At 42.7% G+C, this 14,155-nt stretch overlaps 1 protein-coding gene across 2 annotated transcripts in view; it reads left to right on the top strand.

The window, feature by feature from the left end:
- adamts18 (ADAM metallopeptidase with thrombospondin type 1 motif, 18) overlaps positions 1-14,155 on the top strand; it is a 263,961-nt gene that overhangs the window by 71,627 nt on the left and 178,179 nt on the right. For both annotated transcript variants that reach the window (XR_006314069.1, XM_043706550.1), the window contains exon 4: positions 10,910-11,174. Coding sequence is in view for 1 of the 2 variants with exons in the window: in XM_043706550.1 (XP_043562485.1) it covers positions 10,910-11,174 (265 nt within the window). In the remaining variant the exon portion in view is untranslated. The remainder of the gene's footprint in view (positions 1-10,909; positions 11,175-14,155) is intronic.

Here is a 14,155-nt window from a genome sequence, read left to right as displayed (position 1 = left end):
ATTGTCTCTGAAGGCAATCTACCCATTATAGGTATTAAGGTAAAATGCTACAGATCAGAGTTGAAAAGTGCAGTGCTGGAAAAGCACAGCTGGTCATTCCTGATGAAGGGCTTATGCTCTAAATGTCGACTCTCCTGCTCCTGGATTGCTGCCTGACCTACTGTGCTTTTCCAGCGCCACACTCTTTGACACCATTCCAGGTATTAGTCGAGCAAACCCTCCATGAACTGCTCCCAACACATTTATATCCATCAATAAGGTACTCATGATGGAGTTTCTATTGCCCTGTAGTGAAGCACAATACTTTAATACTTTTATATTGTATTGAATTCCCCTTGTGATAAATGATTCTTTTCTGAATGACAAAATGTGCTCCTTTGCACAAAGATCCAATAGGTGTGCCAGCAGTGTTTATACCATAGTATTGTTCAAGAGCACATTTGATGATGTGCTTATTTTCATATGCTTATTCTGAGCGGATAGTGGTGGGTTGAACAGTTTCCTTCGCTTGTACTTGTATGATTGCTTGGTAGGACAGAACATGAACATTGCTGAAAAGAGACGAGAAGTCAAAGCTTAATTGCCTTGCAGTCATCAAGACAGCAAAGCAAGAAAACCAACCTCAGAAGGTGCTTGTGGCTTATAAAGCAAGAAGACAGGGTGCTAATTGGTTGGCAGGGCAATGTAGCAGGAATTGTTAGCTGTGATAATTAACTGATTAAATTTAAACCAGGCCAGTTAACTCTGATTTGTTGGAGCATTGCCTTGGGGTTGTATTGGAGTTCAGCTGTTACACCAGTATTTGCATAATTGAAACCTGTGATTAGTGTATATTTAATGGCCACATCGAGCTGCACAGATTCTAACCATTGCAATATTGATATTGGTGTTCTAATGTTCCGAAGTTTTCATTCTCTCTCCCTCAAGTCACGGTGAGCTTTAATGCAAGCCTGACATTAATTTCCCTCATAAAATTTGATTTTTGTTTGGCACAATTATCCCCAGGCAAGTTTCTTATTTTCGAGGTCTGATGTCGGACATTCACAGACACATTTTGTTTAATTAGATCAGAAAAGACTTTGTTTTAGTTTTTTGACCAGACATGCATTACAAAACATGTGGCCCGAAATAAAACTTTTTTTTTCTGGTTGCTGTTTTCGTTGGCCATCAATAAAAATGTTTGGAACTTGTGGTTGGCCACCCAAGATTTGGGCAAGATGTTAACTATTTGCTGTGGCAGCACAACAGGGCAAGTGTAATCCTGCACTCATTGCTTGCTAATTGAAGTTATTCACCATGGCAACACAATTGAGAGGCATTGAAATGATATCGAGATAAATGATATTGCTTTACAGACCCAAATCTTCATTTTTAAAAATTTGTTTCTGGGATAAGCGCATCGCTGGCTTGGCCAATATTTATTTTCCATCTCTTAATGCCATGGAGAAGCAAGTAATGAGCTGTTGTCTTGAGCAGTAAAAAGTATGGACTGCAGATGTTGGAGATCAGAGCTGAGAGTACGTTGCTGGAAAAGCACAGCAGGTCAGGCAGCATCTGAGGAGCAGGAGAGTCAACGCTTCGGGTGTGAGCCCTTCTTGATGAAGGGTTTATGACTGAAACATCGATTCTTCTGCTCCTTGGATGTGACCTGACCTGCTGTGCTTTTCCAGGGTCTAATTTTCCAACTGTTGCCTTGAGCAGTCTGAGTTTAAGGATACTCACAGTACACTAAGGGAGGGAGTTCCAAGATATTGACTCAGTGGCAGTGAAGCAATGGTAATATATTTTCAAATGAGGAAGGTGCACAGCTGAGAGTGAAACCTGTAGTTGGTGGTGCTGCCCTTTTCCTCTGAGATGGTAGAGAAACTGTTTTTACACACACAGTGGTTCATGTGTGGAATGAACTGCCAGAGAAAGTATTGGATGCAGGTACAATTATAATGTTTAAAGGATATTTGAACAAGTCCATGAATAGAAAAAGTTTGGAGGGATATGGGCCAAACACAGGCAGCTGGGACCACTTTAGTTTGGGAACAATGTCAGCGTGGAGTGGTATGACTCACCGGTTTGTAATGTGCTGGGTATGATAGCACCATGGGTTATTTGGTGGGGAGTGAAAAGGAGATACTGCTGCATGACATGGTTATAAGGAAGGCTTCCCTGTTTGACACTCCAATGCAGCATCTTCAAGGGTCAATAAAATTGAAGCATCCATAAAATTATATAGTACTCAAGGTGCAAAAGAAGTCCATTCGGCCCACTGTTCAGTGCTAGTGTCAGTACTCCATGCAAACCTTTTTCCACCTGACTTTATCTTTACCCTTCTACTCTAATCCTTGTGATGAACTGGTTTTCCCTTCAGTGTACCTATGCCATCTTGTGCCATATTGGTAGATGGTGGTGTTATGGGTTATGGTACTAATGAGTAAACCTGTAGTCTAGCTTTATGGCGTTGTGGGTTCAAAACAGCCAGTGGAATTAAAATACAAATAAATGAACCTCAAACTTAAATCTGTAAGTGTGAAGCTATTGTTAATTATTATAACAATCCATCCAGTTTACTCATGCTCTTTAGGGAAAAAGATCTGTTGAAAGTATTTAGTTGATTGTAAAACACCTTGGACTAGCAATAAAGTGCTTTGTAAATAGAAGCCCTTTATTTTTCCCCATTCCTTTTAATCATTCTGTACATCATGGATGTGGGTACCAGCTGCGGCTTCAAGATTACTGCTCTCTATTCAAAAACTGTAGTTTGGGCTCCACTGCAGTGACGAAGCAGAAATCTCCAGACAGAACCTCCCATACATTACTGTTGGAGTGTCCGAAAACAAAAAATGCTGGAAATCACAGCAGGTCAGGCAGGATCCATGGAGAGAGAGCAACCTAATGTTTCAAGTCCTGGTGACTCTTCATCAGAGCATTGCCAGGAGTCATCTAGACTCGAAACATTAGCTTCCTTTCTCTTCAGGGATCCTGCTTGAACTGCTGTGATCTCCAGCATTTGTTGTTTTCTGTAAACATTCCATACATTATTTTAAGAAACAGTATATTCCTCAGTATCCTGGTCAATATTTAACTCTCAATTGCATGGGAAAGCAGAGAGTTTGGTCATTATTTTGTTTTTTATGGGTTCTACTGTGTACAAGTTGACTGCTGTGTTCGCTACATTTGAACAATGACTACTACACTCCGAATGTACTTCACTGGCTATAAATCTCTTTGGAATCTGCTGAGCATCCTTTATAAGATGGTCACCGACGAATCCATCAGGGCAGGTGGTTTTGTGCTGAATTACCTCTGAGATAGGAGGCAAAACTTCAAATCCCACCTGCTCCAGAGATATAACATCACTTGACAAGTTGATTAAAAATATCCAAAAAGGAAACAATACATCAATGAGAAAGGAAGGAGGACAAAGAAAATAAGCTCTTGGAGCTTCTGAAATTTCCTGCCTCCTATTTATTGTAATATTTTCCTTTACCGAGGGGGCTGGGTCAAGACCTACCTGCTGCATATCTCTGAGAATGATGATTAGAAAATATTTAAACCCAGCAGGGCAGGGGAAGGGGTTGCAGTGGCATTGTTCCTACTTCTGAGCCAGGAAGCCTGGGTTCAATTCTCACTCACTCCAAGTGTAGTAGCTTCTCTGAACAGGTTGGTTCAAAAGTATCAAATTCCAATAACAATTTCAGAGGAAACCTAGTTACTTGAAAAGTATTTGGCATGTGGGACATGCTAACACAAGGAGTGGTTGAGATGAAACACAAAGATGCTTTCGTAGGGATGCTAAGTAAACACAGGTGGGAGAAAGGAAAAGGAGGACGTGCTGATTGGGTTGGACAATTCGGGAGAAAGTGAGGACTGCGGATGCTGGAGAGTCAGAGTCGAAAAGGGCAGCAACTGGAAACGCACAGCAAGTCAGGCAGCATCCGAGGAGTAGGAGAGTCAACATTTCGGGCATAAGCCCTTCATCAGGAATATGAAACCCTTCTCAGCCATTCGTTCCTGATGAAAGGCTTATGCCCGAAACATCAACTCTCATGCTTTTCGGATGCTGCTGATCTGCTGTGCTTTTCTAGATTTCAACTTGGACAATAAGGCATTCAAAATTTGCATTGAACTTAAGTGGAGGCCCAGATAGGCTGTGTGAAATATAATCTGGAGGTTTTTGAAGGTCGGGAGCTTGCTTGACAATAATTAGTTTGTAGTCTTCGCCGATGTCTTTATGGACATCTGACCAAATGATTCCTCCTCTGAATCACAGCTCAATCTATTTGTCTTTGTGAATGTGTCTTGGTGCAACAAGCCCTTTGTATTCCCTTGAAAGGGAAAATAAAAGGAGGTGAATTAATTGGACTTGCCCACATTACATCTGAATTGTCTACCAAAAATAGCACTAGATACAAGAGGCCTATGGCCTAAATATTTGAACTGAAGAGCGTGCAGCCTGAAATGAACATTAATAGGAACCTAGAAAACATAAGAGTGTTACTGGAAGTCCTGCTTCCAGTAATGAACCATGGATAGCTAAGGTGCATTGTTGTTTAAAATGAAATCAAATTAATATGAAATCAAAGACAGGAAGCCTCTCTGTTCATCTTGCCTTGGATTTCTGGTGTGCATCTATGTTTGGCTCAGTACACACTGCTCATTTTGGGATGAGAACAAATTGATGGGCATGTGTGCTAAAAAAAGGATTACCTGTACCATTTTGCTCTTTGTCACTGTCAGAGGAAAGTATATTTTGATAACCAGCCTGGTTATCGCTTTCCCGAACAATGTGCCTGTGATTTTGGAGCCAATCTGCTTGATGTTGGTGCAATTCTCAGACTGTCAGGCTAGTGTTTTTACATTGATCCGAGTCAAAGTCACTGCATCATGGCAGTGGACCATTCCACCCATCACATCCATGCTAGCTCCCATTGGAACAATCCAGCTAGCCCATTGTACTCACTCTATGCATAAAACAAACCACGGACCTGCAAATGCTGGAAATCTGAAACTGAAACAGAAATTGCCGCTGAAACTCAGCAGGCCTGGCAGTTTCTATGGAGAGAAAGCAGAGTTAACATTTCAAGTCCGGCGGCCAGTGTCTATCCATTTTGCCCTACAAGTAGATTTCCATTGAATGTCCAACTGGTTCCATTTTGAAATATCTGACCATCGCTGCTTCCACTGCTCTTATAAACAGAGAGTTTCCAGGCCATTCCTTCATACCGTTCCTTCCCACATTTCCTTTATAACTCTTCACCAAAACCGTAAATCAATGAACTCCAACCTTGTACAATCAGCTAACGGGAAAGAGAATTTTTCCTTTCCCCTTTCTAAATCTCTCTGAATCCTGTACCCTTAAAGTTTATTTTGCTTAAAAATGAACCACCTCCTTCCTACCTTACCAATAAAATCTCCCATTCCTAGCAATGCTGTTAGGTCTGTCCATCATTTTAAGTCCATCCTGAGGGTGGTGATCAGAAATGGACACAATACTCTATTTGTGACCCAATAGATACATCATAAACTCTTTTCTTTTTGTCTTAATTTCTCTATTGCTCCTATTTCAGCTTCTACTTTAGCTGTGTCATTATCACAGTCTAATATTGATATCCTGCCAATCTTGATAAGGATAGCATTGGCTGAACCAGGCGTGACTTGCTGAGATGTCAGTGCTGATAAAGAAACTTTCTAAACTAAATGGAAATAATCTAAAGATGGGTCCTGAAGATTTGAATTGAGGGGATTACAGCCAATACGTTTGGCAGCTTGTTCCACTGTGGGATTGTCCTTGGGAAGAAAGATTGTTGATATACTGTCTTTGGCAACAAGTAATCTTTGGAATTTGTGAGGATGGCTGTCTCATGTTTTGTCACTGCTCGAGTGCAGCGATGTTCCCACTAAGCTGTGGCGTAACCAGTGTCGACACACTGACTTCCAGATGCGGAAGTCACTGTCTCTTACAGAGCTTGGAGGTCTATGTAATGGAAAAGGAAAATGGGGGAGCATTGGAGGATACCAGGTACTTGCTTCAGTTAATACTTTCCATCATACATTCCATACTTTATAGAGCAATGTGGTTGACTCTTAGATACCCTCTGGGCAATTAGGGATGGACAATATATACTGGCCTAACCAGTGGTGTCCTTATCCTGTGAATGAATTTTTAAAAAGTCAGTCTATTTTTCTCCCTCCTTTGCTGCAGTGACTCCCATTCTAAATACTTGATCAATGATGTGACACTGGGATATTTTCCATGCTGTTTTTTGCAGTAACATCTTTGGATCTTTCTTATGTCACTTTTCATTTAAGGATCCCACACACAGCTTCTGAATTCTAAGGCCCCTTGGGCTTTAACTACTCTTGTAAAATGTCCTGCCACTTTCAGAGATCAATGCACATGAACTGTCACTTCCCTCTGTTCCTGTACTCTCCTTTGAACTGCACCATTTGATTTATATTGCCTCTCCCTTTTCCTTCTGCCAAAATGCATCATCTCACACTTCGCTGTATTAAATTCCATCTGTCACTGGTTAGTAATTGAATGGATCTCATCGACAGTGTTGGTTTTTCCTCCTTTGTGACTCTCGAGGTTTATGCAGTTTATTCTTGGTTACCGAGTGATCTCCAGTGGCAATGCTCACAGGAAATCCTGAATCTGGGACTTGTGTGATGTGGGAATTGAACTTGGCTCTATGTAAGGACCTTATTACCACCAGCAGGCCGACCTGAAAGCTCAAGGCTGGCCTGGAATTGGGCATACCTGTGCCCTGTTTTAGTAATCTAAGTGAGCTGCTGATATCTCCAAAGGTACCGAGTGCAGGTAGATAAATGAATATTGGGGCCCTTTGCATCACTGATGGTGCCTAGTCTCCAGGCTCTCAAGGGGCAGCGTGCATGGCCATCAAAGATGTTTTCAGAGGGAGTAACAATTGTGATTATGGAGGTGGATGACCACTCCTCATTTTGGTGACTCATCAATGTTTACCCCGTCACCCCGACTACCTGCCACTGCTTAAGAAAAATCTGTCCCATTGCTAAATCAGATCATTTCCTAAAAGCCTCAACCCAAACCTTTTCACATTAATTGACTGTTGCCGAACTCCCTGACGGGCTTTCTATTGTCCACTCTATACAAACATGAATAATTTCTTCCCCTCTGCTAAGTCTCTTCAATAATCATAAGGCCAATATGTGTGTATGTATATATAAAATCATCTTTTTTAAATGGCCTTAAGGCCATTTTAAAAGAGCTGAATCTTTCTTCATTTCAGCACTTCACACAGCAGTTACTAACCAGTGAATTAACTTATGGCTTCCTTGTATTGTTACCAATTCATGTTTATTAAATCAGGCCATGTTTTCCCTCCTTTCCTGAGGTCCACTCATCTCCTGAGAGGTACTATTTAATGTTGGTGAAGTTGTTTATTTAGAGCTTTACCTCAGTACTACTTACTGTACAAATATACCCTTCTAATGACATAGACCTTTACTACTTAAAATCTCTACAGTGTGGAAGCAGGCCATTCTGTCCATCAAGTCTGCACTGACCACCCAAAGAGCATTCCACCCAGGGCCACATCCCTTCCATATCTCGATAACCACACAACCCCATATTTCCCATGGCCAATCCACCTAACCTGAATATCTTTGGACTGTGGGAGGAAAGCAGAGCACTCAGAGGAAACCCACACAGACACAGAAGAACGTACAAACTCCACACTGATAGTCGCCCGAGGCTGGAATTGAACTCACATCCCTAATGCTGTAATGCAGCAGTGCTAACCATTGAGCCACCATGCCCCTTATAGTAAAGGATTCAATAAATGAAGATATTTTAATTTCTGTTGCAAATACTGTCGAAGTACTGTCCGTAATGTCTCACATCCACACCAATAATCTTTCCTCTGATGTCTGTGTTCACCTTTCCTTTCAAAATGGCTGTTCTGGCATTCCCTTCTCATCTTCTCCTCTATCTGCTGCTGACTGATTGACTATTAAGCTACTCCACACAAAGCTGTCCATTTGATTAGCACTCGCCTTCACCACTGACACACAATGTGTACAGTCTGCACAATGCACTGTAGTAACTCACTGAGGTTTCTTTCCAAACCTGTGACCTCGAAGGACAGGAGCAGTTGATAATTGGGAACATCACCACCTGCAAGTTTCCATCAAAACTACTCACTATCCTGACTCGGAAATGTGTTGTCTTTTCTATCAATGTTGTTGGGCCAAGATCCTGGAACTTCCTCCTTACCAGTGTTGTGGATGTCCTCACAGCCAGGAGTGTAGAGTTCCATATTGCAACTCTCCACTGTTAATCACTTCTGAGCGCCAGTTAGAAATGGATTTAGTGTCGGCTTTGCCATCAGGACTTGCATCCCATAGATATATTGCGTGAAAAGAAATTCAAATGATTGGCTTAATCGAAAAAAGATTTATGGAAGAATTTACATGTGAACAAGTCAGCTGGGATACTCAGGGTGTTTTAGAGTAAATTTGCCTACAATTAATGTTAATAGAAATTTCATGTTAGAAGTGTTTCATCCCAGGGATTGCCTGCTTATATATTGTTTCATTTTTAATTAGAAAGACAGAAAACCAATTGTTTATCATGTAAACAACCATTATAATTTGAAAATACTAACAATTTTCTTTTCGTAATCATTCACTGTCTTTAATCATCCTTCTTTAGCTCCTGAGTCATTCGATGAGGACTGCCAATTGACTTTCTACCTTGCCTCCTCCTGTGGTGTTTCTGCGAAGTTATAAGATATAAAATTATGATCAATTTGGAAAAAAAGTAAATTGGTCAAGTGACTTTGAAGCATACTAGAAACATAGAACCCCATCATATTGATCAGAGGGTTAGATAGGGTGGACAGGGAGAGCCTTTTTCCAAGCATGGGGAAGGCAAACACGAGGGGACACAGCTTTAAAGTGAGGGGAGATAGGTATCAGACAGATGTCAGAGGTAGTTTCTTTACTCAGAGAGTAGTAAGGATATAGAATGCATTGCCTGCAATGGTAATAGATTCGCCAAGTTTAAGTTCATTTAAGTCTTTATTGGACAGGTATATGGATGTAAATGGAATAGTGTAGATGGATGGGCTTCAGTTTAGTAAGACAGGGCGGCGCAACATCGAGGGCCAAAGGGCCTGTACTGCGCTGTAATGTTCTATGAGTATAGAACAATCCAGAACTGAAAATGTGTTGCTGGAAGAGCGCAGCAGGTCAGGCAGCATCCAGGGAACAGGAGAATCGACGTTTCGGGCATAAGCCCTTCTTCAGGAATAGGGCCTTTGGCCCTCCAAGCCTGTGCTGACACATTTTGTCCTTCCATACTAAAACTGTAGTCATGTACAGGATCTATATCCCTTCCTATTCATGTATTCCTCCAGGTGTTTCTTGTATGCTGCTATTGTGTCTGCTTCCTTCCAGGCACGATCAACCCTTTGTGTGAAAACTTGCCTCGCACATCTCTTTTAAGCATCCCCTCTCCCACACCTTGAATCCATCTCTCCCAGTAATTGACCCCTCCACCTTGGGAAAACGTCTCATACTTTCCACTCTCTCGGTACCATTCACAATCTTAAAAACTTTTGTAAGATCGCCCTTTAATCTCCTGTCTTCCAGTAAAACAAACCTTTCTTCATAGCCAAAACTCCCCCATACCAGGCAACATCCTGGTAAACATTTATCCACATCTTTCTGGTAGTGTGGTGACCGGGATTGTACACTATTTAGCTGGCAGCATCTGTGGAGAGTTAGAGTTAACATTTTGAGTCTGGAGTGACTCCTTTTCAGGTTCTGAAGTAGGGTCACTTGCCCTAAAACCTTGACTCTGTTTTCCCTCGATGTTTCCAGACTTGTAGGTATAGAGTAGATTACAGAGGAACCTCTGTATGAGATGGGTGGGCACTATTTCGTTCAGATAATTGATTATTCAGATAATTGATTTCCTGTGGGGCTCGGAGTTTTCTGTGAAGTCTGCTCCCCAGTCAGGAGACTAGGCAAAAGCACACTACGTGTGAGATCCCGCCCACCCTCAACCCATCCGCTCCCAACCCGCCCCTGCCCCACCCCCAACCTCGTCTAACACTGCCCCCCGCACTCACCCCCAACAAAATCCACCCCTACCCTGCCCACTCACCAGCCCCTGACCCTATTCCCCCAACCCTGCACCCCCAAACTTGCACGCCCCACCTCGCACCTCCATCCGCCAGCACTCACCATCCAAACCCTGTCCGCGTCCCCGCTCCCGTTCCACCTCTCTCCCCCCACTCCATGGGCCAGCCAGAGTGGACACCAACAGTAAGACTGCTGCTGCCTTTGTGGGGTAAGACTCCAAATAGCGCATACGTGCACACACAACATTTGACAGGTTCCACCTATGCCCAGTACAGGACAATGTTGGAGAGATTATCTGGCGAAGGGTGGGTTTAGGGTACACGCCTGTGTAGGACTCCAGGGAAAGTGTGGGGGGGGGAACAGAGAGAGGGCGGGAGGTCAGTCATTTTGAGACAGTGCCTGGACTGTCCAAGACTGTTCTCGTCAGCATTTCAGTGAGCCAAAGTCTTTTTTTTAATCATTGTATCTGTAAACAAAAGACACGATCGGGGTTGAATCAGCTCCTTGACGTATTATTTCTATTGGGACTTTGAGAGCCCCTTCGGATAATCCGATATTCAGATAATTAATATTTGGGATAATTGAGGTTCCTCTGTAGTTGGTGCAGACTAATGGACTGTACTGCATAATTCAATGACGTTATTACCATACCACTATTTTGCCCAAAATATTAATACTCACCCCTCAACATGCTTGAGACTTAAAATCATCACATGACAGTCTTTTGTGTGTTGTAACACATGGGGGGAAGGAAAAACCCAAAAAAATCCCATTTGTCTTCCAGTCAGGTTTAATACGGAGCCAAGAAAATGAATACCTTATAACTCCATTACCTCATCACCTGGCACTAAGACACAACTACACCTCATCTGCTGGTAATCGCCCTCATGCACTCTTCAAGCGATCGGTGGAGCACAGAATGCAACAGCGGCCAGTGAGTAGTGGACATCATCACCAGCACCATCTCCACTCTTATCATCCCCAACTGCAAAAGCATCAGCAGCACAAGAGAGATCAGAAGCAACACTACTGTGGGCGACGAAAGAAATGTATGTAAGGAACTTTCTTTTTGCACTTATTACCTTCATTTTGTCAGCAAAAATAGAGCTGTTTAAATCTAACTCTGTGTAGATGCCAAGGTCAGCACTGTTCTCATACAAACATGTCTCTTGTGCATGAAGTAGCCCTGAGCTGCAAACCTTAGACATATTTTCTTCATCCTTCAGCTCAAAACATTTTCATCCTGCCATTCATTGGGAAGTGTGGGCTGTAATGGCAAGGGGTCGTATTTGCAGCCTTTGGTAAAAGCTGGGACAAACTCCTGAGATGTCTCCTCCATTGCTGCATGTTATTGACAGATGTTAACACTACAATGCTTGTTAAACCAGCTATTGTTTTGATGGAAAACTCTGAGTGTTTACTTGGCAATCTATCTTCATGATAAAATAAATCAGGAATGAATTGATTGGACTCATTTTCAATGTTGGTACCAGGACAGTGCTGACTGATTGATTGTTACTCAGTTACTGGTGCAGATTTGTAAAAGAGTTTCTGTCAAAGAAATTTTCTTTCTTTCTGAATCTAACTTTACAGCACAAGTTGATCACTCTGATTGTGCTGGAACTCGGAAAGAGCTTTTGAATTAGTTTTATTGTCACATGTACTCTCATGAGTGCAATGAAAAGTTTACAAGTTAACACCTCGGGCGTCACATGAGGTACAAAGATACCTAAGTACAGATTCTTGAGTACAAATTTTTAGGGAAGAAAATAAAGAAATAAAAAGTCCAGAATTACAGATCTTCAAAAATACAAAATCATAGCAATAAATTAGAGCAATAACGAAATGAAAAGTTCAACCATCAGTCCCTTTACAGTAATATAATAAAGAAAAATAACGAAAAGAAGCTAACCATCTCATTCCATTTTCGTTGCCCTTTCATGCCCTATGCCAGTTTGAAAACATTTGTTTTTCACAAATACTTACATACCCCTCCTGTTTGAAAAATATTTACAGACTCAGCTGTCCTGCTGTTTCTGGTGGGACACTGCATTGTCCAACGTTCCTTGTCCTAAGCTTGAAGGCTCAAAATGGGTGCCTCAGCTTTAAAAATGGCATGCCCTTTCTCATTGGCCAGATGGGATTTGTCATGGTACAAAACCATTCCATATGTGAGCACATGTCAGGTCAGGGGGACAGTGCATGGGATCATACCAATAATATTTCAGAGTCCCTTGGCTAGAGAGAGAAAACCATCTGTTAACTTCAGCTGTGATGATTGCAAGTGCCTGTGGTAACCATCAAAGAAAATGCTTCATTTTTAAGGGTATCGAGTTAGTGGTGGGGGAGGGGAACTGCCTGTATTTTTGGCATTGCCCTGCTTCTTGCTTGCTGTTTATATTAGGTTTGTAGAACCTTCCTTGCTTGGATAACCAGTGCTTTATCTATTCAATCCCACGCCCCATTGCCCCAGATAATTTTGTGAGGATCTGACAGATCATATCTTGGTTGTCTTCTGCAGGTTGCTGTAATGTCTTTTTGAAGGGTTAGTGGAAGGTGGGGGGAAGGGTGAGTGGAGATGGAATGGTGGGGAGGGGATATGGAATTGAGTAGGAAACTGGTGTATGATATTCCTAAGTACTTGAAACACACTGCTCATCTTCTGGTAAATTTGTTCCTTGACCTCCTCTTGTTACTCCAGTAGCCTGATATTCTCTTCATTTGCCAAGAAATTTATTCCCTTAAATATTCCCTCATGCTTGTTTTTTTTCCCCGAGGCCTTTATTGAAGCTAATAGAGTCAACTCAGGGGAACATTTCACTCAGCGAGATGTACTTAGCACTGTCTAAATATCAGAGGTGCTGAGTGCAGTCAGCAAATAACATAATTTCATCATCTTTTCATAAAAAAAAATCTCCGGTTTCTTCCCTACTCTGCTGTGCATTTGACTCTTGAAGAAGGAAGATCTTTTTGATGATGGTAAATCTCTTCGACTTCATCCAAGTTGTTTTTCACATCAGATTGGCAGCTGACTTTTGTCTCCCAGTTTTTAAGCACCCCTTTCCACCCCTCAGCTCCTTTTCTCTTGTTATGGCATTGCATGCCTTTCCCTTAACCCTCCATCGCTCTTCACATTCTGCCCCCACCCTTTCAAAGTTCTACCCCCTTGACCCTCTGACCTCCCTCTGCTTTCCTCATGATTCCTGGAAATATTCCTCTCTGATCTCCTTTCCCAAAAGGGGGCAACACAATGGTTAGCACTAATGCCTCATAGTACCAAGGATCCAGGTTCAATTCCAGCCTAGGGTGATTGTCTGTGTGGAGTTTGCATGTTCTCCCCATTTCTGCGTGGGTTCCCTGCATGTGCTCTGGTTTCCTCCCACAGTCCAAAGATGTGAACGTTAAGTGGATTGGCCAAGCTAAATTGTCGATTGTGTCCAGGGATGTCAGGGTACCCACAGCTTCCAACCTCATAGTGCGGGAGCCCCGCACTGCCCGGTTCTACCTCCTTCCCAAGATACATAAGCCTGACCACCCTGGCCGATCCATTGTCTCAGCATGCTCCTGCCCCACTGAACTCATCTCTACCTACCTCGACACTGTCCTATCCCCCATTGTCCAGCAACTCCCCACATACATTCGAGACACCACCCATGCCCTCCACCTCCTCCAAGACTTCCGTTTCCCCGGCCCCCAATGCCTCATCTTCACCATGGATATCCAATCCCTCTACACCTCCATCCGTCATGACCAGGGCCTCCAAGCTCTCCGTTTTTTCCTCTCCAGACATCCCCAATAGTACCCTTCCACCGACACTCATTCGTTTGGCCGAACTGGTCCTCACCCTTAACAATTTCTCCTTTGAATCCTCCCACTTCCTCCAGACCAAAGGGGTAGCCATGGGCACACGTATGGGCCCCAGCTATGCCTGTCTCTTTGTTGGATACGTAGAGCAGTTGATCTTCCGTAATTACACCGACACCACTCCCCACCTCTTCCTCCGCTACATTGATGACTGCATTGGCACCAC

The sequence above is a fragment of the Chiloscyllium plagiosum genome, chromosome 17, assembly GCF_004010195.1.
Source record: "Chiloscyllium plagiosum isolate BGI_BamShark_2017 chromosome 17, ASM401019v2, whole genome shotgun sequence".
Taxonomy (NCBI): Eukaryota; Metazoa; Chordata; class Chondrichthyes; order Orectolobiformes; family Hemiscylliidae; genus Chiloscyllium; species Chiloscyllium plagiosum.
The sequence above is the reverse complement of the archived record's forward strand: the minus strand, read 5'-3'. Positions and strand labels throughout refer to the sequence as shown.